This window comes from Podarcis vaucheri (genome assembly GCF_965113315.1).
Source record: "Podarcis vaucheri genome assembly, chromosome: 1".
Lineage (NCBI taxonomy): Eukaryota > Metazoa > Chordata > Lepidosauria > Squamata > Lacertidae > Podarcis > Podarcis vaucheri.
The window spans coordinates 116,300,158-116,326,946 of record NC_138759.1 but is presented as its reverse complement, the minus strand read 5'-3'; the positions used below and the strand labels follow the sequence as shown (position 1 = coordinate 116,326,946).

The window sequence follows — 26,789 nt, the reverse complement described above, 5'->3', positions numbered from 1 at the left end:
TAAAAGGATGTCACATAGAGGAGGGAGAAAGGTTGTTTTCTGCTGCTCCAGAGAAGCGGACACGGAGCAATGGATCCAAACTACAAGAAAGAAGATTCCACCTAAACATTAGGAAGAACTTCCTGACAGTAAGAGCTGTTCGACGGTGGAATTTGCTGCCAAGGAGTGTGGTGGAGTCTCCTACTTTGGAGGTCTTTAAGCAGAGGCTTGACAACCATATGTCAGGAGTGCTCTGATGGTGTTTCCTGCTTGGCAGGGGGTTGGACTCGATGGCCCTTGTGGTCTCTTCCAACTCTATGATTCTATGATTCTATGATTCTATGATTCTATGATCTGGAGATGCATGCCTGTGGAACCTCGGATATTGACTGTTTTCACACACTAGCAACACCTTCCGTAGAATTCTATCCGTTATATTTTATCTGCACTGTCAGGGGTTCAGGAGCAGAGGCAAGGGCAAGGGAGGAAACAGAGAGCGAGGGGGAGGAGGCAGAGGAAAGGATGAGTGATGACGACGACCCGAGATCTCCAAGTCTTTCCAGTGAATCCGAAGATTCACAGAAAGGAGCACCAGTGGCCAGGGCAAGGGGGGAGCCTAGGGGGACACCCCAGGAGGAAAGGGCCAGAGGGGGCTCAGAGGGGAGCAGTTGGAAATCGGGACCAGCGTCACCAACAGAGAGCAGGGGAGAGGAAGGGAGTCAGGTATCAAGTGCTGGCAGCTCACAACAGGAGGGAGGGCACGAGTCAGGAGTGGCCACACCTCCATCGGGGAGCGAAGAAACGGTCAGACGGAAAGTGGAAGGTTGGGCGCGCGCGCCAAGTTCAAATACACAGGAAGGTGGCGCAGTAAGCAGCCCGGAAAGGGAGCCAGGTCCTAAAGCCCGGTGCAAGGAGACAGAAGGGTCCGGGGGGTCAGCGTCAGAAGAGTCCCGGAAGGAAGAGACCACGGGGGGCAGAGGGACCCAGAGAAGAACGGTCAGGCGGAAAAGGTGGAGTAAGGCTAGGATATTAAGTTGGTGTACAGGAGGCGGGGACCCAGACAGAGCTTCGCCGATCTAACCCATAAGACGTAGAGCTGCACGCAGCAGCTGGAGAATGGAAACTGTAACTCAATAAAGACTTTTACAAAGTGATTGCTGGCTAGCGTGATCCTCTGTGAGCTAGGATCTGGAAGCAGCTCTGACATGCACCATCAGAGGGAATTTCAGGAAACAAAAAGACGTACCGAAAAGTACGATGTTTGAACCCCAAAACAGCAAGCAGGCGTATCGTTTTGGTGACTGCAACCCTGGTTCAAGGAGCCATTTGGCGCCTAGCTTATACGCCTGAGTTTCTAAAACTGGTTAGCACTCACAACTGTTTCTGGAGAAGGAAGGGATGCCGAGCGAAGTGCTTGCCGCTCCTGTTCTGAATGGGCTGAAATATTGACTGGGAGTGTTCCAGCGGTGAAGCGGAAGTGGCACAGCAAGGGCAAGACGCAAATAGGCAATAATGTCAGCAGCCTTTCCCAGCTCTCCGTCCTCTCACAGCAGCTGCGCAGCTCTTTTGCAGCCACACAGCTTTTTTTGCAGCCACGCTTTCGTTCCTAGTGTTCTGCGGAAAGTGTGCCATTCCCCTGGTGCTCTTTCGGGACGCCCCCTCGCTGCGAGAAGGAACACACCCTTCACCAACTTTAGAGTCTCTGTCTGGAGAGGAGAGGAATTCAAATTATTATCATCTGTAAGTCGTATGCTTCCTGGTTCCTATTAAGCCCTTGTTTTCACTTCCACAAATTCCTAATAAAATCTCGGCCCTTTCCCGCTCATGTTGTGCGCCCTGGATGCAGTTGCTTCAGTTTCCACGTCCCGATTTGAAGGTGTCCTCCGCCCTACCTCTTCCCCCAGCTGTTGTTTAAATTCCAGCAGTTCTGAGCTTGCCGTTTCCTTGGGGAGACCAAGGAATGACACGCAGAAATAAAATTTCCCCTCCCCTCTGAGCTGTGCTTTAGCCTGGCCCCAGTGTTTGGATTTGGATGCCTTTGTCCTTTGCTGACAGTGGAAGACACTGCTTTGCGTAATTGTGTTTTTTAGCAACCTCGTGTGGACTCAGATGCCAAGAAAATAAATAGCTTTGCCATGGTTTCTCTGTGTGCTGCTGCTTTGTGCTTCCATATGTTGTTAGCTGTTCCAGTTTAGTGACGTTAATCTTAGAAAGCATCACAGGCCGATGGCCTCCTTATCAACAGGTGTGCTTTCCTGAACATGCATTTGTGTGTATGTCATAGAATAATAGAATTGCAGAGTTGGAAGGGACCCCGACGGTCATGTAGCCCAACCCTTGCAATGCAGGAATACGCAGCCATCCCATTCAGGGATTGAACCTGCAACCTTGGTGTTATGAGCATCAAGCTCTAACCAGCTGAGCTATCCAGTCTTTGTTTAATCCTTGCAGAAAATAATCAGGTTTGTGCAAATGTGGCAGCACCATGTTAGGAACGTGGGGACCCGTCTGATACCTTTGTAACTCAGGGATGCCTACGCTAGCCTTTGCCAATCTGGTGCCCTCCCGGTGGTTTGAACTACAACTCCTAGCAGCCCCAGACAGCATGAGGAACAGGACACAAAAGCTAGCATCCTAAAGAATGCAGCCTTTCAACGGAAATGTTCATCCCTGCGCTTATGGTTGGCGGAAGATATACATGGCAGCAGATGAGCAATATGTTTTTGGGACAGTGCTGTTAGACATCGTTTCAAGAGCTAAACTGGTATTTTTATTCTAGCCTTTTAGCAAATTTTAATTGAAGGCCCCCACCTTGTTTGCAGGGTCATGGTCTCAGTGTGGCCACACATGGGAAAAAACGGTCTGTGACTGTTTCGGACGATATGGCGCCCAGGCAGCCTGGCATTTTGAAATGTCATTTGAACGCTGCGACAGATCACAGACACCTTTGGCACCTTTTCTGGAAGAGGGCGGGCTGCGTGAAGAGGCTATCCTGCATGCCAACAACACATCGGAGCAGTCGGTTGAGCCAGTGTAGTTGCCCCGTGGTTTGGTGGCTTCATGGCATCAGCTGCCCCCTTGATGGCTCTGAGCCACAATAGCCATCTTCTGCCTCTGGTGTCCCAGGCAGTATTGCCTGTGAATGTCAGTTTCTGGGCCATCGCATGTGAGCAGAAGGCTGTTGTTTGCAGGTCTTTCTGGTGGGCATCTGGTTAGGGCATCTGAGCAGATGGACCTTCAGCCTGATGCCTCAGGGCTTTTCTCAGGGCTTTTTTTTCCTGGACGAAAAGATGGGGGAACTCACCACGAAGTTTGCTTGTTTGTTTGCTTGCTTATTGTGGGCGCAGTCTCACTGCCAAACACTCACACCCCTTGCAGTGGCTAAATGTAAGCTGTGATGAATAAACTCAAGCAGACAATGATCTGGATTAGAAATGGCCACAACTTTTATTGATTACAGATATAGGTGGATTTTTGGCTTAGGCATTGGGTGTATTCCAGTCCTCCCCCGCCCCGGACCCTCCAAAAAAAGAACTTTGAAAAAGGTAAAAGAACTCAGTTCCTGCTCAAAAACCCCCTGGCTTTTCTTATATTCTTACATGGTTGCTTTGCGCCTTCTTGATTCACAGAATTATTCACCCCTCGCACTCACTGTTACTTTCCCATAGCTAACACACTGTCCTTTTATAGCCTATTTTTTTATTAAATTGCCTATTGGGATGTGAGCGCCAGCCTCTCCCGCACTTCTTATTCCAGAAGGAAACTCATCCATCTCAGCAGACAAATTTGACTAATGGCAGCAACGCAGAGTCTTTGCGTAACTGTTTGGTGTTAACTCAAAAGCCCTGTGTTTTTCTAGCACATTTCTTCATTATTGTATCCTTGCATTATTTAATGAAAACCACGCAGGGAGACGGCGGTGCTCTGCCAGGACAGCATACCAAATAAAAGCCAGGTGGTGTTTTGCATCTGTTTTCTCAACGCCGACTTTGGTGATATATGTATGTATTCTCTGTGCAAGCCGCTGTGTTGCTTTAAGGTGAATCCTCAAAATAAATAGAGTGCATGTGGGAATGTGGTTTCCTTATGAGCGCAGCTAAGCCAGCCATGAAGAATCCTAAGCCCTTATTCTGTGAGGAGCTCAGGTGATTCCAGGGCTGGGGAGCCAGGGCTGCTTTCCTTTCTGAGGAACCTTCCAAGGTTAGAAACTCAGATATATAAGCTAGGTGCCAAATGGCTCCTTAAAGGTAAAGGTAAAGGTAAAGGGACCCCTGACCATTAGGTCCAGTCACGGACGACTCTGGGGTTGCGGCGCTCATCTCACTTTATTGGCCGAGGGAGCCGGCGTACAGCTTCCGGGTCATGTGGCCAGCATGACCAAGCCGCTTCTGGGGAACTAGAGTAGCGCACGGAAACACAGTTTACCTTCCCGCCGGAGCGGTACCTATTTATCTACTTGCACTTTGATGTGCTTTTGAACTGCTAGGTTGGCAGGAGCTGGGACCGAGCAACGGGAGCTCACCCCGTCACGGGGATTCGAACCGCCGACCTTCTGATTGGCAAGTCCTAGGCTCTGTGGTTTAACCATAGCGTCACCTGGGTCCCAATGGCTCCTTAAGCCAAGCTTACAGTTGCCAAAACGGAATGTCTAGTTGCTATTTGGGGGCAATTCTCATTTTTTAAATGATGGACTGACTGTGATTGATTATCAGTTAAACATCTGACTAGTTCAGAGGACAACCTTGAACTAGGTTTAGAGCTCCTGAGAACTTGAAGAAGAAAAGTCACCTTATCCATGAATAGTCCACACATATATTAGCCTATTCCTACCTCTGTTTTGTAATGGCAACACAGGCCATTCACAACATAAGAATATTCTTCACAACTGTGAGCAGGGCAGTGGGGCAAGCGAAGACAAGCGACAACAGTTAGCTATAACATTTTTCACCGCTCCTTCTCAGGCCACACAGAAAAAGCGTTTTGGTTCCTGAAATTCATTCCGATTGTGCAGATGAAATATAACAGATAGAATTCTACAGGACGGGGTATTAGTGTGTGAAAACGGTCAAGATCCAAGGATCCCCAGGCATGCACCTCTAGGTGGTAGAGATGTCAGGTGCCAACCTGGCGCCCACGCATCTTCACTTGGTCGCAAGTGGCCAACAGCCAGCTGCAAAATGTGCCTGGCGCCTGGCTAATTTCGAACACTGTTCCGAGGGCCGCATGGGCCGGGCCAGAAGCAAAGTTGGGAAGAACAAGGAATATACTTGTTACCTTTACACAGCAGGCTAGTTTCTTCCCACACACCTCTCGGTGTCCATTCCAGACAAATGAAAGTAAACTTAAGTACAATGGTACCTCGGGTTAAGAACTTAATTCGTTCTGGAGGTCCGTTCTTAACCTGAAACTGTTCTTAACCTGAAGCACCACTTTAGCTAATGGGGCCTCCTGCTGCTGCTGCACCGCCGCCGCACGATTTGTGTTCTCATCCTGAAGCAAAGTTCTTAACCCAAGGTAATATTTCTGGGTTAGCAGTCTGTAACCTGAAGCGTATGTAACCTGAAGCGTCTGTAACCCGAAGTACCACTGTACAGTCATACATCGGGTTGAATGTGCTTCAGGTTGAGCTCTTTTGGGTTGCGCTCCGCGGTAACCCAGAAGTAATGGAGGGTGTTACTTCCAAGTTTCGCAGCTCGCGCATGTGCAGACACTCAGAATGACATCACGTGCATGTGCTGAAGTGGCAAAACATGACCCGCACACGCAGATGTTCCATTCAGGATGTGAACGGGGCTCTGGAGTGGATCCTGTTCACATCCCGAGGTACCACTGTATAGTCAAAAACACTGACGTGTGAATCTGTGCCAGTGAAGGAGGGGGAGTCTTTGTGAGGGGGAGTTGTGAGGGTTCAGATAGAGAGACAGAAAAGCTGAGGTTTTCCATCTCTGCATCACACACACGCCGGCAGCCAAGTCCCAGTTTTTGTTGTTTAGATGAAGAGTAGCTTTGGGAGACTGAAACACGGCCAGCTGAATTGCATCATGATTTCAGCATCCTTTTTCAGTCCCGCCGCGCCTTGGTTTGAAAAGTGCCATCTAGTTTTTGAGAGCTCCAGAACACTTCCCTCCGAAAGCATGTGTCTTTTTAATACGTCATGGCTCAATTATCACATTCAATTTGGACTGCCAAAATAGCCATATATATTGTCTAGCGAGCGACAGCCTGGGCCTTTTTATCTGTGCCTGGCTGCCTGCCAGCTGCTTAATTGAAGCTCTGTGTTTGCTGTGTGTCAGATCTTACAGTGGTCTATTACGCCCTGCTAAAACAATATTTTGAAAATGTTTCAAATGCAAACCAACCCTGCGCCTAAGAATTTCATGTCGTCTTGCCGAATTGTCTCCTGCTGCAGTTGTAGCACTTGGTCATTTAGTGTAGGTTATTTTGGGGTGTTGTATTTTTTTTGGGGGGGGAGGGGGAAGTTGTTGCCTATGGGGATAAACAGGATCCGGTCCTCTTGCATTCATCTTGGAAAATTACTGCAATTCCACCACCTTGCCACCCCTCAAAGCCGAAATGATTAAAGCGGTTCCCTCTGCCTGTAATTTCTCATTTGAAGAATGCATTTTACACTTGCGCTCCACCCAACCGGTCTTGCTTTGCATTGTGGAAAGCAGCGAATGCCTCTGGAGGGACCCGCCTTCCCACAGACCCTGCTCTGCTGAGTCCCACATGTCGACTTGTGTCATAGTTACACTCCATTAATTGTGGTTCCGTTTGACTGAACTTCACAAGCGTTGTGGAAATGCTACCACTTCTCTTCCAGCCTTTGCATTCTTGGCTGCTTGATAAATGCGGGCATGTTGCATTTTGGGGGAGCCCCAGCTTAATAGCCCCCATCCATCTGCAGCCGCACGTGGCGAGGCAATTTGCATGATTTAGGAGTCCCCGGACGAAAAGATGGGGAAGCACGTTGCCCTCCTGTTGCAATGGCAGATGGCCACATCCTACATGCCACAGCTATTCCCTATGATGCATTTGTTACCGTTGAGTGCTGACAAATGAGGGTCTTATCCGTTAAACCGCAGGGTGGCCGAAAAGGGGAGAGATAAAGGGTGTTATGTGTGCTGCAAAGGGGAAAAAAGCAAAATGTTGACACTAATAAGAAAGTGAAGTGCAAAAGGCAGCCACAGATCCTTCTGCCCATCGCAGTGCAGTTGGGCATCCAATTTGCTAGCTACCTATTGCCCAAGATTTCAAATACAGTAGGAGAAATGTGTATTGGCAACTCGGGGCTGGATTATGAGGCCCTAAACACTTAAAAGATTTTGGTGCCCCTCTATATATCTAATTCAAAATATAAACAACAATAAACCGTGGAATAGAACTGTTTTGATTCGATTTCTAGATGGGGACCCAGTGGCCCCACATAAGCTGTTGGACTTTAAGTCCCATCAGTACCATCCATCATGGCCAGTGGTCAGGGATGATGGGAATTGTAGTCCAGGAAAATCTAGAGCAGGGATTCCCAAACTTGGGTCTGCAGCTGTTTTGGAACTGCAACTCCCTTCATCCCTAGCTAGCAAGACCAGTGGTCAGGGATGATGGGAACTGTAGCCCAAAAGCAGTGTTTGGGAAACACTGAAGAAGGCCACAGGTTAGGCACCCCTGTGGTTTGAATGGTGGATGGCAGCTGAATAAAACACCCATTAGCATATTCAGAGTTAAATTGGCCCATGGAAAAGCATTAAGTTTTCCCGTTTACAAATTTGGCTTTGGCTCCTTCTATCTATGTGTCTGGAATGGAAACTCTGAATTCCCAATTTTTTTTCACAGGGAGGAAGCAGTGCTGGTTGATTTATATTTTTGGAGGGGTGTGCGTTTCTGCCTGTTTCCACTGGCAGTTAATTAAAACTAGCCTGTGGCCCCGGTGTTTGACCAAATGGGCAAGGAGATTAACCTGAATGTCTCTTTCTCTCCCCTCTCCCCTGGCACCCACTTCAGCTCTTTGCAAGATGAGAGTCTATATAAAGCCGTGCAAATTTGCCATGGGCATGATAACTACAATTTCTTCACAGAGCTTGTATAAATACTTAGAACTTGTCCTTTGGAACCATTTCTGCCAGGAACTTTGTATATTTCTTTCCTTCCCTTTCCCTTCCAAGTGTGTTTTATGTCTGCTAGGAATATGTTTGACTGCCTGTTGAGTAGTTAAGGCCATAAAGAAACTTCGTGTTGGATTTTGAAAATGCTGTATTTTATTCCCTTTTTTCCTACTGAGGGGAGAATGAAAATATATATAAACACACATATATGTACACACTTTTATATATCCCATTGGGAGGATATATTTCCTGTTGAAATTCATTTTTTAGATGCATGTATATGTATATATACACGCACACATATATAGTCATATGCACTGTTTTATAAACATGTACACACTCCACTCAGCAGGGAACAATAACAAATCCCTCAGAAACTATAGAAAGTTAATGTGAGATTATGCCTGCAAACATGCCCCCTTCATCACGAAGAAGAGGATGGAGGGTTTTTAAGCATTTTTACGCATAAACTCCACTTCCCATTTAAATGCTGCACACAAGTTGGGGCAGCAGGATGACTTGGGGACTCATTCCTGCATGTAAGTGACGTAACTCTGGGGTCCTGTGCAGGCTAGCTCATTCTAGGGTGGAGAACCTTTTTTAAAAGTGGAATTGAAGCAGGACTTTGGGGGGGGGGGGAATGGCAGCAAACAGACACAAAAATGGTACTTTGAAGATGTGTGTCTGATATTTAGCCTCTGAATAAGCACTTCTTATGTGCTAAAAAATCAAAAGGGGTGAACCTTTAGTGCCATGGTAATGAAGACATTAATGTATCTATGTTTACAAATTGCACTGTTAATTCTATCTGCACAAGAAATATTGTAAGGAAGGATGCACTATTTCAGATATTTGGGGACTGAGCCATTTAGGGCTTTTAAACATTTAAGCTTTTTTAAAAAACCAAAACAAAACAGGAGTTATATGTGTTCTAAAGAAAACCGCGGCCAGAATTCTGGCAGCTGAATTTTGGACAAGTTGAAGTTTCTGAGTCATCTTCAAGGGTAGTCCCATGTCGAGCACATTGCAATAATTCAGTCTGGATTATTATCAGCATGGGATTCTGTGGCCAAGCCATCTTTGTCACCAAAGTACCATAATAGATGAACCAGCCAGCACTAGAAAAAGACTTCAGGTCTGACAACCTGAATCTCCAGGGACAAAATTGAAACAAGCAGCACTTGTTGTGAACCTGCTCTTTCCAGGGAGATGGGAGTTCCCAACAGGACACAGGCCATCTTTATACCTTCTGGATGTGAGAACTTGGAGCACATAATGCCCCTGTCTTTTTAGGATTCAGATTCAGGTTTTTTTTTTAATCTACATCCAGCTTATCACAGCCTGCAGGCACCAAACTATTAACCCCTGAACTACCTCTCCTGTTTCAGATGGAGCTGGGTGGCATCTGCATATTGATGACACTTCACTCCAGATCTCCTGATGACAGTTCCCAGGAGCTTCACATGTTAAATAGGATGGAGGACAATCTGGAACCCTGTGGGACACCATCAGACAACTCCAATGGTGTTAAGCAGTAGACTTCCATAACTACTTTCTTGAAGTGGGCCTGGAGGGAGGAGTGAAACCGCTGAAGCACAAGGCTGCCTACCTTCACCTCTTTGAGATGCTCCAGGAGGATGCTGTGGTCAACGGTATCAGCAAAAAACATTCATTTCATTGTAGGGAACAAATGGCTGAATTTTCACCTTCATAGTGGACTGACTGCTTTTCATACTCATTCAGCACTTGATACTAAAGTCCCATGATTTTCTTCTGTTTTGTTTGCAGGTCACCCTTTAATGGAACTGTAAAACTAAAGTGTAGACAGCAGCTTTCTTTTTTGTCGCCTGAAGGGCTTAAAAGTTGAGAAGGGTAGTAACTCAGATGTCAGAAACTCCTGAGGAAAGGAGAAGGAAGAGTGGGCAGTGCTGTTAGCCTTGTGTAAGTAATGCAGCCGTTAGCAGCGAGGGAAGTTGAAAGGCTCAGATTGTGACCCTTTTCATTCATTATCGCTGTAAAAAAAGGAAATAAATGCCTCCCACACATGGTGTATGAATGTAAAAAAAATTCTGTGGTCCATGTGCCTCTGTTGTTAAATGGTCTTCACACTGTGAATAGTGACAGGCACGTATTTTCCATTGTTACGTGGTGCCGGCTTAATGCTGACTCCCTGCAAACGATTGTTTGCAAATGGGTTATTCCAGACTCCCTTTGCTTCCTTCCCTTATCTTGCATGGTCCCACCTCCCTTTCCTTATAATAATTTGTTATTTATACCCCACCCATTTGGCTGGGTTTCCCTAGCCACTCTGGGCGGCTCCCAACAGAATCTTAAAAACGTGATAAAACATCAAACATTAAAAACTTCCCTAAACAGGACTGCCTTCAGATGTTTTCTGAAAGTCAGATAGCCGTTTATTTCCTTGACATCTGATGGGATGGCGTTCCACAGGGCAGGTGCCACTACTGAGAAGGCCCTCTGCCTGGTTCCCTGTAATTTCACTTCTCGTAGTGAGGGAACCACCAGAAGGCCCTCGGAGCTGGACCTCAGTGTCCAAGCTGAACGATGGGGGTGGAGACGCTCCTTCAAGTTTACAGGGCTGAGGCCATTTAGGGTTTAAAGGTCAGCACCAACACTTTGAATTGTGCTTGGAAATGTACTGGGAGCCAATGTAGGTCTTTCAGAACCGGTGTTATATGGTCTCAGTGGCCACTCCCAGTCTCCAGTCTAGCTGCCTCATTCTGGATTAGTTGTAGTTTCCAGGTCACCTTCAAAGGTAACCCCACGTGAAGTGTGTTGCAGTAGTGCTCTATTTTAGCCATGGTTTAGTGTTACACCTGTACCTGTTAACACCTGCTCACCAGACACTGCCTTAACAGCGAATGCAGACTCTCTACCCAAAACCCAGGCAGGTTTGTATGTGAGAATGGTGATACGTCAGGAATTATTAGTCATAGTTGTGCTGCCGGGTGCCTGGGAGAATTCCCCTCCCCTAACTTTCCTTCTTTGCTGGCTGTCCGGGGGTGGGTGGGTGAGATACTGCAGCTGACTTGACTTTGACCTTTCTTACAAGTGACCATTTGCCAAGTGACTACTTCAAGGTTCCCTCCATGCAACGGCTTGTCGTCTTGTGCTGTCTTGTCAAGCAGTGAGGAGATTGGGCAGCTGGCGATGGCACCTTGCCTGACCCCGTTATGGGGCAGCTTCCTATGAACCTGATAGCTATATGGCCCCTACTGCTTGAGTTTTCCTCCTTGAGGTGAAATGAGCATTCCTCTGCTTAAGGTGAAGAAAAGAAAAGAAAAGGTGCATTTCCAAAAAGGGAGGCGGAAAATCAAAGCAAAACAGAGAAGACTAGATTACACAGCTATTATTGTCCTTATTTCAAAGTGGGTCTTTTAAACTCTTTTTTTCTTCTGATAGAAGGGCAGCTCTGTTTCCTCCTCTCTGTTGGAATTGCTTGGCCCAGCCATTATTAGCAGGGTTTGGAAGAAATGAGGCAGCTGGTATCTCTCCTTAGAGACCGAAGGCAACCGAAGGCCACCAGTCCATCTTGGATTACAAGCGGCATAAACACAGCTCTTCCTTCTCTCTCCCCGCTCCCTTGGCTGCCTTGATTCCATTTTTTCTTAAAGAGGAAGGGTAGTTGCACTTGCCATTGCTGCTCTGCAAAAGAAAAGCTCTGGAGGCATGATATACAGTGGTACCTCGGGTTACATACGCTTCAGGTTACATACGCTTCAGGTTACAGACTCTGCTAACCCAGAAGTAGTACCTCAGATTAAGAACTCTGCCTCAGGATGAGAACAGAAATTGTGCTCTGGCAGCATGGCAGCAGCAGGAGGCCCCATTAGCTAAAGTGGCGCTTCAGGTTAAGAACAGTTTCAGGTTAAGAACGGAACTCCGGAACGAATTAAGTACTTAACCCGAGGTAGCACTGTACATATATTTTAAAGTTTGCAGGGAAATTGAATCAAACAACAACAACAACATTACCTTCAGTTTGATCTTTAATGCCCCCGCATGGCAAGAAATCCCCCCTCCTTTTAGTGTTTGTGTGTTTTTAAACAAAAGGATGGAATTCTGCTCATTGCTAGAACTTGATGCTCGCTTGTTTTCATTGGTTTTTGGCTTCATGTTCTGGCTCTGCCGGTGCAGCTTGCCTACCTGTTGTTTCTGCCGGCATTAGAGTACCCAACTAGGCAGTCAGGGCTCTGGATTCTTCCCTGCAGGACTTTTTGCTACAGACCGTGAGACCCCCTCGCACTTAAGGCACCACATCATCCCCAAAGGAGAATTGTGTTTCACCCAACGGATAAGAGCAGGTGTGGGGAACCTCATTCCCAGGGCCAAATGCAGCCCCCTAGACCTTTATATTTGGCCCTCAGGATTCCCCCCCCAGACCACACCCTTCACCACCCCATCTTCATAGCCTCCCTGAACACTTTTTAAGTGTCCCTATTGCCCTCACCAGTGGCGCCACTGCTGAGCTTATCCTGCTTCTGTTCGAGCATCTTAACTGAGGCACAGCCTTCAGAACTTACAGTGTTTTTCCGTGTATAAGTTTTTATTATTATAAGAAAATGTTAAAAACTGGGGGTCATCTTATACATGGATAGTGCAGAAGGGGGACTGGCAATTGGTGGCAGCCGCGAGCAGGAGATTATCAGCAGCGATTGGGTGGGCGATTGGTGGCTGCGGCAAGGCCTGCTTCGATTGGCTGCTGTTGCAGCAATTGGGCAGGCGATTGGCGGCTTTGTCGAGGCGTGCGATTGGCAGCGTTGGTCAGGTGGGTGAGCGATTATAACTAACCCCCCCCACCAAGCTCAATAACTCTGGGCAATATCCCCCCATTTCCTTAATTTGGAGTCCCAAAAAATAGGGGTTGTCTTATACATGGGGGCGTGTTATACGTGGAAAAATACAGTAAGCCGCTGAGCAACTTCTCGCACTACTGAGGAACAACCGTGAGCAACCTCAGTTCATCTGTGACTAGACTTGTTATATACTGAAGTTCTCACCCTGGGCCAGCAGGGTGATACTGTAGATAGTTCAGGTCCACATATGCAAATAAGGGATCGAAAGTGACGTTCAGTGATTGGATAGTTGCAGAAAGTTGTTACAATTACGTTGTTCTGGAGCTCTATATAAGCAGGCTGGCTGAACCCTTCAGTTCAGTTCTGTTCTGGCCTGTGAATAAACAAGAGCTGTTTGAAGAATCGCTGTGTTGTCTGATATGTTCACCCACAACTTAACAAGACTGAAAGGGCTTTTAGTAGCTGGGAGTTTTGGGGACTGTTACAATGCATTGGGCCAAAACCTGTAACATAACGATAACTTCCTCCTCCTCCTCCTCCTCCTCCTCCTCCTCCTCTTCTTCTTCTTCTTCTTCTTCTTCTTCTTCTTCTTCTTCTTCTAGAATGTATTGTGCCCTTCCCTCACCTCTATTTTTGAATCATGGGTGCTAGGAACAACTAGTAAGTGGAAGGGCAAAATTCATTTGGGGCAAATGCCACCTGCTCTTCTTGCAATGAGCTTCCTTTGTCCCCAAATCTAAGCATTTTTGGAATGCTCTTCCAAGATGCTTTCTGATAGTACTTGCTGCTTAAATGGACTCAGTACTTTTGGTGCTTCCTTTTTGAAAGTTATGTTCAAAACCAACAGCAAAGTAAAAAGGAGCTTTCTGTGGTTCCTGCTGCCCCCGCAGAGATGTGAAAGAGGCAGCGAGAGAAATTGCTTTTTTTGCGGGAGGAATGGGAAGGCTATGGATTCGTGAGAGACTGAGGGGAACAAAGCATGATTGCACAGCGCACTTGTTTTAGCGTCTGTTTTAAATATTTATTACATGCTTGAAATGCTTAAAGCTTTGCACTTAAAGCCGCGGTCTGATTTAATGTTATGTATAGCTGTGAAGGTATAACTGAAAAGAAAAGAAAAATCACTGGGCTGGGGTGGGGGATGAGAGAGAGACAAGGGGAGGGGGAAACAGAGCTAGGCATCAAAGAAGTGAAAAGATTGACATGTGAGAGAGAAAACGGTGACACTTTGACAGTGCAGTCTGTGCATGTCTGCTCAGAAGTAAGTCCCAATGAGTTCCATGGGGCTTAATTCCAGGTGTAAGGTTGGACTTACTGGTTGTTTTGATCTCTGAAAACAGTTACTTCTTTATTGCCATCTTTCTAGACAAGTATTATCTCCATACAGCGGCCCTCCTGGTGAGAGAGAGGCCAGACCAACCATGAGGCAAAATGAGGGAATTGCCTCAGGCGCCAAATTGTGAGGGCATCCTCTTGAGTGAGCCCTGTGGCTGTACTCTTCCTTGGGAGGCCAGAGCTGTTAACAACAACAACAACAACAACAACAACAACAACAACAACAACAACAACAATTTATAACCCTGCCAACTGACTCCGTTGCTCCAGCCCCTGTGGGAGGCTTCCAACAATTATAAAAGCATAATGAAAAATCAAACATTAAAAACATCACTGAACAGGGGCTGCCTTTGGATTTCATCTAGTTTAACAGTGCAGGCAACAAAATGCTTTGGCCGACTCCTGGTTCTAGGACAAGATAAAACTGAGTTAACAACATAACTCATATACTGTATCCGTCTATAAAATAGATAAAAGGGAGGGTGGCTGACCGGGAGCAATACAGAACATTAGATGAAATGTGGAAATGTGACTAGTTTACATATGTTTAAAGATGAGGGAATTAATGTCTTACGGAATGGGAAGGAAGGAGTATTCTCTGTACATTGTATACAGTTCACTGAGAAGATGGGTTTAAACATTTATTAGGTAGATTTGTTATAGGCTAAGCGAGGTTTTACGGGGGCATAATTCGTACCCTTTCGCTGCTCAGGAAAGTTAACATGGAACATTTCAGTGACTATGTGAGGATCTTCAGTGGATGGGGGGAAAAAGGATACATATTGCAGGATTCATAGTCATAGTAGCCATAGTCAGTTAATTTATATAGACCACATTTTACACAAATACTTCTGTGCTCATAAAAATGTCTAAATACAGTAGTAGAATAACAGTACAGAATAAAAAGTAGGAAGAGCACTGCAACCTCACACTATACCCACCCCTTCAACAATTAACAGTTCATTTAACATACATCAAAAACCTAAGGGAGCACAAAACTCACCAATAGGTCAAGTAAAAATATATTCAGGTTTGTAGCTGTTGTGGGTTTCATTACAGGCTTGCCACGTTTATGTCAGTATCTTAGTGGTACTTAACTCTGCGATTGACTGTGACCCTTTGCCGTTACAGTTGTGAACTGGCTTAGTATCCATGTAAGCACGCAGACATTATTAAACAGAAATTTTGCAACTGGCTCCCTTGATACGATTCTGTAGTGCAAAAAGATGTTGGCTGTGTGGTCAGATATTTTGGACGATGCTCCTAGGCAGCATAAATGCTCTGTTTAGATGCAAACCAATGTGGTTTAATATTTATTACAACCAACTAGCATGTTGCTTGTTTAGGAAACACGTGAATGACAAAATGGGGAAACTGATTTAGGGCAGTAACTTGAGTTAGTCCTTTTCTCCTTTTAACTTGGTGTCTTCAATCATGACGGAATTAAATCACTCCACCCTGCTGGAGAGTTTATTTAGCTGGTACTGAAACGGACAATGAGACTTGCTTCTTTGCTTGAAAGAACAGTAAATTAACCTGATGATATTGCTATATCTACTCAGCCTGAGATATTTTAAAATGTCATTGAGCCTGGAAACACATCTGTTAAACCACACTGAATCTGAACATCAATTGTTGTCTAAGGCTGCAACCCTGAACTCTCTTTTTTCCATGGCAGTAAATCCCACTGATTGAAGTGGGACTTGCTTCTGAATAAATGTACGAGATTACACTGAAAATTGCTTTTAGTTAAGGCTGAGCTGAAAGCTCTCCCCTTTGGCATCAAAATTTGGTGGGTGCAGTAAAAAGGGGTCATTATTGGGAGGGCAAAATTTTTTTAGGGGGGATAACCAACTCCATGCTTTTACATTTTTGTGCGGAAGAAGGATATCATACTTGTTGACATGGTAGATTTCCACCACAGGAAGAGATGTATGAATTTGGGGGATTTGGGCGTGGGGAACCTTCATATATGCAGTTTTCCCACACACACTGAAGTGGTACACTCCTTATGGGATTGTACCATGTATTTCCTCCACATCAGGGGCAGAGAAACATTTTCCAGCCTGTGGGCATCCTTCCAGGGATGTGCGAATTGGAAGGGGAAAGCCTTCATATATGCAGTTTCCCCCCACACTCTGAAGTGGTACGCTCCATAAGGGGTTGTACCATGTATTTTCTACACATCAGGGGTGAGGAACACTTTTACAGCCCGGAGGCCAGTGGGTGGGGCCAAAGGCCAAAGTGGGTGGAGCAACAGAGCGTATACCTCTTGCCTTTGAGTAGGCTACCTTCCAGCCACGGGAACCAACTCCAGGGGGCTGTGGGTGCTTTGACACCCACAATTATTTATTTGTGGGGGCTGGGCCACCCGCAAAGTCCACGGGCAAAGTTGAAGCCCTTCGTTGTGGGCACCCACAATCTTAGGCACGAGATGGCAACTGTGCTTCCAGCCATTCAAAGCTGGAGGCTTCTGTACACAAACATACAGTCACCTCCACCTTGACAAAGAAGAGTTTAGCACAGTTTTAAGACTAGAAGAGCACACATAACTGGGATGGTGAGGGTGTGACCTGGGAGTTGGGAGTCATCATTTGAGGGGGCTTCAGAGGGCCAGACAAAAAGCTGGGAAGGCTGCCTTCAGTCTCTGGCCTGCGCTACATTTTTATAAAATCTGTCGTTGGTATCCAGGTACAGTGGTACCTCAGGTTAAGAACTTAATTTGTTCTGGAGGTCCGTACTTAACCTGAAACTGTTCTTAACCTGAAGCACCACTTTAGCTAATGGGGCCACCCGCTGCCGCCACGCCGCCGGAGCGTGATTTCTGTTCTCATCCTGAAGCAAAGTTCTTAACCTGAAGCACTATTTCTGGGTTAGCGGAGTCTGTAACCTGAAGTGTATGTAACCTGAAACATATGTAACCTGAGGTACCACTGTAGTCCAAAACAGGAAATACACATGCTCCGAGTTTCTTGTCCAAGGAATGCTGTAGTCGAAGCCAGGGATGTGCAGGTATTCGCCTTCCCCAGCATCTGTTGTGTCACCTTAACTGTTGTCACTCTGCTCTTGCACCCTGTGCATTGGCGCAGCAACCTCAATCGATGTGACAGAGTGGATGACAGAATGGCAGACTTGGTCATGGTCATCTCTTGCCAGAGGCAGAGCTCCATAGTCAGTTCACTCTGAGCTCCAAAGACAAACAGAACAGACACTTCTCATGTGGGAAGCTCCATGGCGTTTGGTAATGTAGAACAACAACAACAACAACAACAATTATTATTATTATTATTATTATTATTATTATTATTATTATTATTATTCTGAGGGACTTCGGATCTGGTGTGCGCACAGATCTGCTCGTCAAGGGAAAGGATACTCTAGGCCTTTGGCAAGGAGGGTGCCCAGCCCCACACGTCCCCTCCCTCCAACCTCTCACTCGAAATGAGTTTGAGAGATGGTAAGAATCAACAAGAGGATTTTTGAAACCACAGGGCATTTGAGAGGAGACCTTCTCTCCCCTCCGATGCTGGGGTTTTCTTTCACATGTGCTAAGGTTTAGAGCAGATAAGAAGCAGCAAGTGTATCTGTTTATCTACATCTATATCTGTTTCTTAAATTCTCTTCCAGGCATTCAGCGGAGAGGAAGGAGTTGGTTGCAAATGCAATCAGAAGCTGCCTTTATACTAGGGAATGTCAATATTTGTGAACTCTTGGAAATTTGCTTTCTTTGTTTATTATTTTAGGGATTTGTAAAGAGCCATTCATGTGGTCACCTATGGTGTTTAAAAATCACCTGCAGGTGACCAGACTGGAAAGCGTTTGCAATCTGAAAGGTAGTTTGCTTGCTTATCTGTCTGCTTTTCAGTCTCTCATTCATGTAAGCATTATGGAGAACAATAACCACTTCTTTAAAGTGGAGTTTGGTGGTCTTTTGGACATGTGCTCATACACATCCTTGCAGTTTAGTTGTTTATCTGGCAAGCTGCAGTTAGTGCTTTTAGTTTAAGTGTGTTGAAAAGTTTCATTATATTTTCCAAAGGCTTTGGCATCACGTTTGCAGGAAAAAAACCTGTTTTTAAAAGTGATGATTAACATGGCTGTTAGTTAAATCCCATTTATGAAGTGGGTTAGATGGTTAGAGCGGTTTATTTCCTGCATGTTGTTTTCATTTCCCTTCTTTATGACATTGCTGAGTAAGGGTAATAAGAGATCTTCAGGGAGGAGCACAACAAAGAGCAAAATTCATTTCTCTCACTTTTTTATTGCCTTGTAATTTAAATCGGTTGGCACACTTTTCCTCAGAGGCAATAAAACATCTCTATTGCTCTTCTAAGGGCGAGTTGGCTGTTCTGCTTCTTCTTCTTCACCTGCTTCCATCCAGCATTATTCTTAAATTCTAATTGTCTTCTTCCCAGAAACTTAGACTCACAGGCTTGTTTATGTAAGGATAACCATTCTGAGTAGGTAAGAGGTATTGGGGCAGAGACACCTCTTTGTTGAACTACACTTTCTCTGAGCTTTGAAATCAGAATTGCAGAGTTGGAAAGGACCGCAAGCGTTCATCTAGTCCAACCCCCTGCAATGCAGGAATCATTTTGCGCAGTGTAGGTCTCGAACCCACAACCCTGTGATTAAGAGTCTCATGAAACCTCAGAGCTACCGTAGCCTCTTGCGTGTGGCCAGACCCCCAGAACCCTCTTCAAGCTGTAGTGTAACAGAGATGTAAAGAATTACCCTTCCTCAGAAATTATGGCCACAGAGTGAGCTGGGAGCAGAGGTAGTCTTGCACAGAGCAAAGTCTGCAGCAGGAAAGCTACGTGCATATAGCTGTACACAAGAAGAATACACAGTTTGGGCTGCGTGCATGGACACCAGAGAGCCTGTCTGAGGGGGGCACTGCCATGGGCTGATCAGTGGCCTCCAGACCACCTGCTGCTTCCCCATTCTCATTTTTGTGACATGACCACCGGCACCCACCTCTCCTTCCCTCTGCCCCACTTCCTGCTCTCCCCTGACCCCTTCTCTCTCTCTCTTCATTGCTACCATAGCAGCAGTAGCGTTGATGGGTTCGCCTGCTACTTGGCCAGTGGCGTAGCATGGTGGGCAGAGGGACGGTGGTCCCGGGGCACAGAATTCTGAGGGGGACGTAACCAGGAACAACGCCCACTCACCCTGCCCCTGAGACAGCTGAGCCAAGAGGTTTCTAACACAGGCAAGCAGTAGGAAGCCTCTGGACTGACCAAGCATTGCATAAAAACTCGGGAGTCCAACCCTTGCTTGGGAACAGATAATACTGTATTTTTCGCTCTATAACACGCAGATTTTTTCTCCTAAAAAGGAAGGGGAAATGTCTGTGCGTGTTATGCAGCGAATGTGTGGTCCCTGGAGCCGAAAAATGAGGCAAAAATCAAACCGCGCTTCAGGGAGAAGGGAAGCCTGAAGAGAGGAAGTGGCAGCTTTCCTGCATTCTGCCTCAGGGTCTTACTGCCCACCCTCCTCTGTTTCGTTACTGTGTTTGCTCAAACGGAACAAAGAGCAGGGGAAGCCCCTCCCCTCCAGGCAAGAAGAGAGGAAAGCAGAGCGTCCTTCCTTCTATCCTCTCCCTGCTCCGGAGGAACAATGTTTGTGAAGGGAAGAGAGATTACAGGTTCGGCTTAAAATTCTGATTTGACTTCCTGCTTTTTGTTTTTGGAGACACACAGCATTCAAATATGCTTTCTTCCATTTAAAGAGGGAGAGAGAGAGAGAGAGAGACAGCACACGCTGGCTGGCTTGTGTGGGTGGGTGGGGGGAAACTTTTGCCTTCCTTTCCTCACGTTATAGCCCTCTCCTGCATTCTTAGCCTTCTGTGTTTTTCCTTCCCTCCCCACTTAAAATGTGGTTACAAAGCATGGATCCACATGGATCCTCAGGATCTTTGCATTGGGTCACCCCAAATTCACCATCAGAGCACACAGCATGTCCATGGCTACAGCCTGTCCCCCCCCAAAAAAAAAATCACGCACCTACTGTTGCCTGGGGCTGCAATGGTGCAAAAACATGGTTACAAAGCATGGATCCACATGGATCCTCAGGATCTTTGCATTGGGTCAGCCAAAATTCCCCATCAGAGCACATAGCATGTCCATGACTACAGCCTGTCCCCCCCAAAAAAAATCACGCACCCACTGTTGCCTGGGGCTGCAATGGTGCAAAAACGTGGTTAAAAAGTATGGGTCCACATGGATCCTCAGGATCTTTGCATTGGGTCAGCCAAAATTCACCATCAGAGCACATAGCATGTCCATGACTACAGCCTGCCCCCCCCCAAAAAAAATCACGCACCCACTGTTGCCTGGGGCTGCAATGGTGCAAAAACGTGGTTACAAAGCATGGATCCACAGGGATTCTCAGGATTTTTGCATTGGGTCACCCCAAATTCACCATCAGATCACATGTCTGTGGCCACAGCATGAAGCACAAAAATGATACGTCCACTGTTTCATTCAGAATATTTTTTCCCTTGTTTTCCTCCTCTAAAAACGATGTGCGTGTTATGGTCAGGTGCGTGTTATAGAGCGAAAAATACGGTACTTTTTTGCATCTTGCTATTTCATCCAAATTGTCCCAACCTTCTGATCAGCAAGTCCTAGGCTCTGTGGTTTTACCCACAGCGCCACCCACATCTCTGCCTTATACAGGTACAATTAGCTCAGCATTGTTGACATTGACTAGCAGTGGCTCTCTAGGATTTCAGACCAGAATTCACCACCAGCTCTGCCTGGGGATGCAGCCTTCTGCATGAAAAGCCAGAGCTCTACTGTTCAGCTCTGGCCCTTTCCCCAGATGGCCTTGGAAGCTCACAGCGCTGCACAAAGGCACCACTTTCCTTCCCTCAACTCTGCAATCCTGTCATCCATAGGTGCCAACTCTGTGGGACTGAGAACACCTCAGCCCCGCAAACTATATCTGGACGGGGCTCCCCAATCTGGAGGGACTGGGCCTCGTCAGGCCTTCCCGTAGCTGTGGCAGGGCCCCATATGCTGCGGGCCTTGTGGCCCCCTCCTGCCACATGGCATCACAAGTGTGTGCCGTGTGCGTGACATCACACACGTGCGACGGGCACCTCCAATTTGGGCAGAACCTGGCAGCTATGCTGTCGTCTGCCCCTGGCATCTAGTCCTCCAGAGTCTTGCCACCTCTGGGCACAAAGGTTTTGTTTTTATCTTTTTGCCTAATAGCCATTAAAGACTTTGGGTAGACTTATCTCTTCTGAAGACAAAGGCAGCAGGGGAACCGCGACAGATCTCATTCAGTAGCTTTTCATCTACGCAGTGGTAGCGAGATGTTGTTCATTTTGTACTCGCAGGCCTTAATCAAAGGGGGGGGGGGATTCTTTCATTGCCTTATGTGGCCTATAATTGTCAGGGTCATAATTCCAGGCAAGTTCATTGTATGTTGTTTGGCTGCGAACCGATTGCTATCTGGGCAACAACAAGCACTTCAAACTGCTTGGCTCTGGTCAGTTTTATTACACAGGAGCAGATGTTTCCTGGCGCGACTGGGATTCTTTCACAACTGAACGAGTCGTTTGAGTGAGTGTTACTCTGCGCAAATGAATATATAACCTCACATTTACACGCAGGATTGCATTTTCGAAAATGTTGTTTTATCTATCCAAAATATTATCCTGTTGCAGTTCTGATGTTTGCAGGTTTCTGGGGCATTTTTTCCCTTGCTTCTTTTTTTGCAAGCTTTAGAAAGGCAAATACACTGTCACTTTTAAGTGATATTCTGCGTATGGCATTACTTTGTATTTGGCAACGAAAAGGGCTTTCCTTATATTGATATGCTACAATTGGAGGCTCAGAGAAAGAAATAAGAAATGCTTCTTCCTTGTACCTGTTTGTTTTAAAGGCTTATGTAAATGTTTGTTTACTTACATGTGGCATAAATAAATCAGAAGCCTTGGGAGATTAATATCACACACCTTTTTCCATACCGAGGATGCATTCCGTCTACAGCTAGAAAAATGTAAATTATATTTACAGTTAACACACACTGCTTAGATGCACTACTCAGATATTTGTTATGTTTTGTTTTTAAGCTGCTTGTATTGTTACACTTTTTCTTTTTTACTTGCAAAGCTGGTCAGATATTTGCAAATTTTCACTAACAATGCCCTTGTGTGTAAGTTGGAGCCCACCCTGTTTGACTGAATATTGCTGTGATTTGATAGCAGAGGCCATAAGGAGAGAAGTCTGGATTGCCCAGCCCTATGTGAGTCAGGAAATTTCTCAAAATGCACACTTCACTTGGGAGCAGAAACGATCAACACCACCCATTCTGCTTTAGAATGCTGACCATGTTTAAAAACTGCTTTGGCCTTTGAGAGTTGCTGTCTGCATTTTTTAAATTTTTGTTTTAAAGCAATTTTGTAACTGTTTGGGTTTTCCATACGGTTCCGGGAGGAAAGCCAAGAAGGAACCATTCACTCACTTGAATGGGACTTTATGCTTTTCCTTGCATGTATTTAATATCTGCACGTGAATAATAAGGGATTGCAAATTGTTCAGAATGTAATGACCCATGTTTCGTTTTACCACTTAACCGATTTGGTATTTTCTTCTAGGTTTGTAATTGGAATCGGCCTCTCATCTCCTTGCAGTCCTTAACACATGAGTCCTTTATAAATACTTTGCCACTGCACAAGTGTGCAGTACTTGTTTTTATTTATTTTTTACTGTTCAAATGGTGAACAGTTGCCAAATTGAAATCTGAGACTTGCAGGTGTAGGAAATTACTGATGCCAGCCAGAGATCAATCTAAAGGTGTTGAAAAAAATAGGTCCTGGGATGATGCAAATGCTTCTAGTTTCAAAATAAAGAAGATCAAAGATCACAGTCGTGATCAAAGGTGATCTTGGATACCATCTGGCAACATCTCTGTTTTTCCAGGGAACTGTATGCCGTGCCTGCAGAACCTGACTCCATCCTTGCTAGAGCCACACAGCACCACCTTGACACCTGGATGAGTTCCTGGCCTTTAACTGGTAGCAAGAAACCTCAGAGCTTTGACATTTCCATCCTCCCTTCTAAACAGATTTGGGTGCAGGCATGGGGTGAGACATATGGAGCTGCACAGAAGCCTCACTTCTCTATGTCTGCTGCAAGAAAATCCCCCAGCTTGTGGACAGATTGATGGGCAGATACCCAGCAGCTGAATTTCCTTTTGACTGTGTGCATAAGCCATGAGCTACAAGTCCTATTAACTTCAATATAATGTCTGGGGCCACCATATATACTTGGAAATTGTGGTTCATAAAATGTAAACCAAAGCAGCCATCCATTTTGCTTTATTCTCTAGGGGATTAAAAATTGTGCATTCTTTTGCATGTACATCATACTTCATCATAGCTACCGATTCCTAGGGTTGCCATGTTTCAAAGTTAAATTTATGACACCTGCAAAGTTTTTCAGTGTTTTTTAGAAACGCACCAAAATTGTTAAGCTTTTGAGGTCGTTGCTTTTTCCATTGCCATACATCTGGGTTTTCCATGACATTTTGCCAATTCGGCAAAATCCCCCCCCCCATGCCATTTTTGCACTCGAAAACCAAGACATATCAGGAATTTCCTGACATATGGCAGGCCTAACGATTGCAGCATTGGAGATGTCTCTCACTTGACTTCCTCCACTTGGTTATAGTCCTGCCTATATCGAGACTTCATCCTTCCTGTTGTTGTTGTTGTTTAGTTGTGTCCGACTCTTCGTGACTCCATGGACCAGAGCACGCCAGGCGCTTCCACTGCCTCCCGCAGCTTGGTCAAACTCATGCTGGTAGCTTCGAGAACACTGTCCAACCATCTCATCCTCTGTTGTCCCCTTCTCCTTGTGCCCTCCATCTTTCCCAACATCAGGGTCTTTTCCAGGGAGTCTTCTCTTCCCATGAGGTGGCCAAGGTATTGGAGCCTCAGCTTCAGGATCTGTCCTTCCAGTGAGTACTCAGGGCTGATTTCCTTCAGAATGGATAGGTTTGACCTTCGTGCAGTCCATGGGCTCTCAAGAGTCTCCTCCAGCACCATAATTCAAAAGCATCAATTCTTCGGCAATCAGCCACTTTCAAACATGGTACTGTATTGCAGAAAGGTTCTAATCCCTCTCTCTCTTCTGGCAAGTCTCTGCTGCATTCTTGATTTACGGTAAATTGACAAAATGCTTAGGACACCTGCACACATTACACTGGTCCTCATCTAGCCCTAGGGATTCCTGGCTTTTTAAGGAGAGAGCAAAACAACAACAATTTCTGTGCAGCTGTAGCATTGTATCAACACACTGCATTTCTTTTGTAATCTGGCTGCACAGTTGATGATCTGGAGCCAGAGTCATGCATGAGAGATGGATATGGTTTGCATTTGCATTGCTACTTGCCCTGTGAATGTAGCAAATGTTATGTCTGCTTTAAATTGTGATTGGTACAGAGCTCGGATTATGTGGCATGCCAATCACCAGAAATACAGATTTAGGTTGTGCTCATATACCCAGCAATCCTCTTATTTGGTGGACAAGGGTGTGTACACAACTGCAACCCTGCTGTATGCACATATATGTCTGGTTGTGTGGAAACTCAATTTGTACAGTGGTACCTCGGTTTATAGACGCTTCAGGTTACAGACACTTTAGGTTACATAATCTGCTAACCCAGAAATAGTACCTCAGTTAAGAACTTTGCTTCAGGATGAGAACAGAAATCGTGCGGCGGCAACGGGAGGCCCCATTAGCTAAAGTGGTACCTCAGGTTAAGAACAGTTTCAGGTTAAGAATGGAGCTCCAGAACGAATTAACTTCTTAACCCGAGGTACCACTGTATTACTACATTTCTGCCCCCTTCTTTGACCTTTGCACCACATGCTGTATAATTTAGGACTACAACATCTGGGATAGTTGCATTTAAATAATCCTCAAAGCAAACGAAAGACAGAGTCAGCCCTCAGGAACAGAACACTATATTTCCTAAAATTCTCCGAATAATTGGTTGGCGGTATTAACGTAAATTCAGCAGTATAGCATTTTAAAAGGGATGTAAGATGGGAGAACTGACTCAGATGGACATATAAAAATATGCAGGAATGGTGGGCAAATTAAAATAACCCTGGAAGTGGAGGGAGGGGAGTTGTTGAATGGATGGCTATAAAATTGTAAAATTTAATAAAATTATTATAATAAAAAGTTATCCATATAATTTCATTTGGGCAATATCCAAAGTTAGTATTACTTGAGAGTAGACCAAAGGAAATCAATTCATTTATTTCAGTGGGCCTACTTTGACTATGACTTAGGTTTATGATTAAACCCTACCTTTTGGCCCACTAGAAACCCTCATGACAACATTTATATTAAACAAGCAAACTACTTTGATAATCTTATTCTGCTATCCTATGCTTTCCTGCTAGTCTATCTGCCTGCAGTATTTGGGAATGTGCAAGATAAGTAGTTTGAATTCTCTTGAGAATTGTCTTGAACGTAAGTTGCTGACAAAGAAATTTTAGGTTGCAGTTCTGTCCTGACTAAACCTGGGAGGAAATCAGAGGGGCTTACTTCGAGTAGATACACAGAGAATCACAGTGCTAGGGGCCTTTTGTTAACACTATTTGTGGGGGGCTTCCTTAGCATATTTACCGTATCATTTTCACCAGCTCCTTTGCCGTTTCTTCCACCACCCTGTTCAATATTTGTGGGTTGTAAATGATTTTTCCTTTGGTTGGTTTCATAGTCACTGCTTGCCTAAAGGTTTTGTCACATTAGCACCACAGTTTCCATTTGGAACCAATGTAAGCAACAACAACAACAAAATGATGTTAGTGGGACAGGATATTATAACCCAATTAGCAGGGTGCTGGAACATTTACCACAAATAAATGAATGATGTCACTGGAAAACCACAGGCTGAATTTACCTCTGCTCTGACATATGGCAAGAAGGCACTCTTTAAGAAGCAAACTGTCCTCACATGCCTGTTAGAAATCTGGCAAGAGTCTGTTGCTCTGCAGAAGGCAAGGGCACCATTACCAAATGTAAATACAGATTGGAATATTTACACAGCTTGCTTCTCAATGCAGCTTTTTCCTGAAGCCATATAACGTAATGACTTAACAAGGCAGAGCCTAAAGCTTTTGCGGGATTGCAAGTTTGCAAAAAAAAAACACAGCCAGGTGACCAGATAGATAGTCCCTCATGTCTTTCCCTATATCTTTTCTAAAAACCACTGTAGCCTTAGGAATAAGCCTTATAGAGGATTGACTATAGTTATTGTCTACAAGCAATCTTGGAGCCATTCCAGCACATTATGCAGAATGTTGCAGGAAAGTCCTGAGGCCTAATTTCTTTCTTTCTTTTCTTTTAATCTCCTTTTATTTATTGCGTTTATATCCCACCTTTTCCTCAGTGGAGCTCATTTAATTCCTCCTCATTTAATCCTCACAACAACCCTGAGAGGTCGGGTAGCCTGAGAGGCAGTGACTGGCCCAAGGTCACCCAGTTAGTTTCATGGCCGAGTGGGGATTTGAACCCTGGTCCGA

The 26,789-nt window shown here is 45.4% G+C and overlaps 1 protein-coding gene across 5 annotated transcripts in view; it reads left to right on the top strand.

Annotated features, from left to right (window-relative positions):
• The window catches only part of UBE2E3 (ubiquitin conjugating enzyme E2 E3), a 99,200-nt gene that overhangs the window by 35,240 nt on the left and 37,171 nt on the right, over window positions 1–26,789 (top strand). Inside the window, exon 4 of one of the 5 annotated variants that reach the window (XM_082201149.1) lies at window positions 9,870–10,124. The exons of the other annotated variants lie outside the window; for them this stretch is intronic. Coding sequence (XP_082057275.1) covers window positions 9,870–9,948 — 79 coding nt within the window. The 3' untranslated portion in view covers window positions 9,949–10,124. Of the gene's footprint in view, window positions 1–9,869; window positions 10,125–26,789 lie in introns of those variants that run through there. 5 annotated transcript variants of the gene reach the window in all.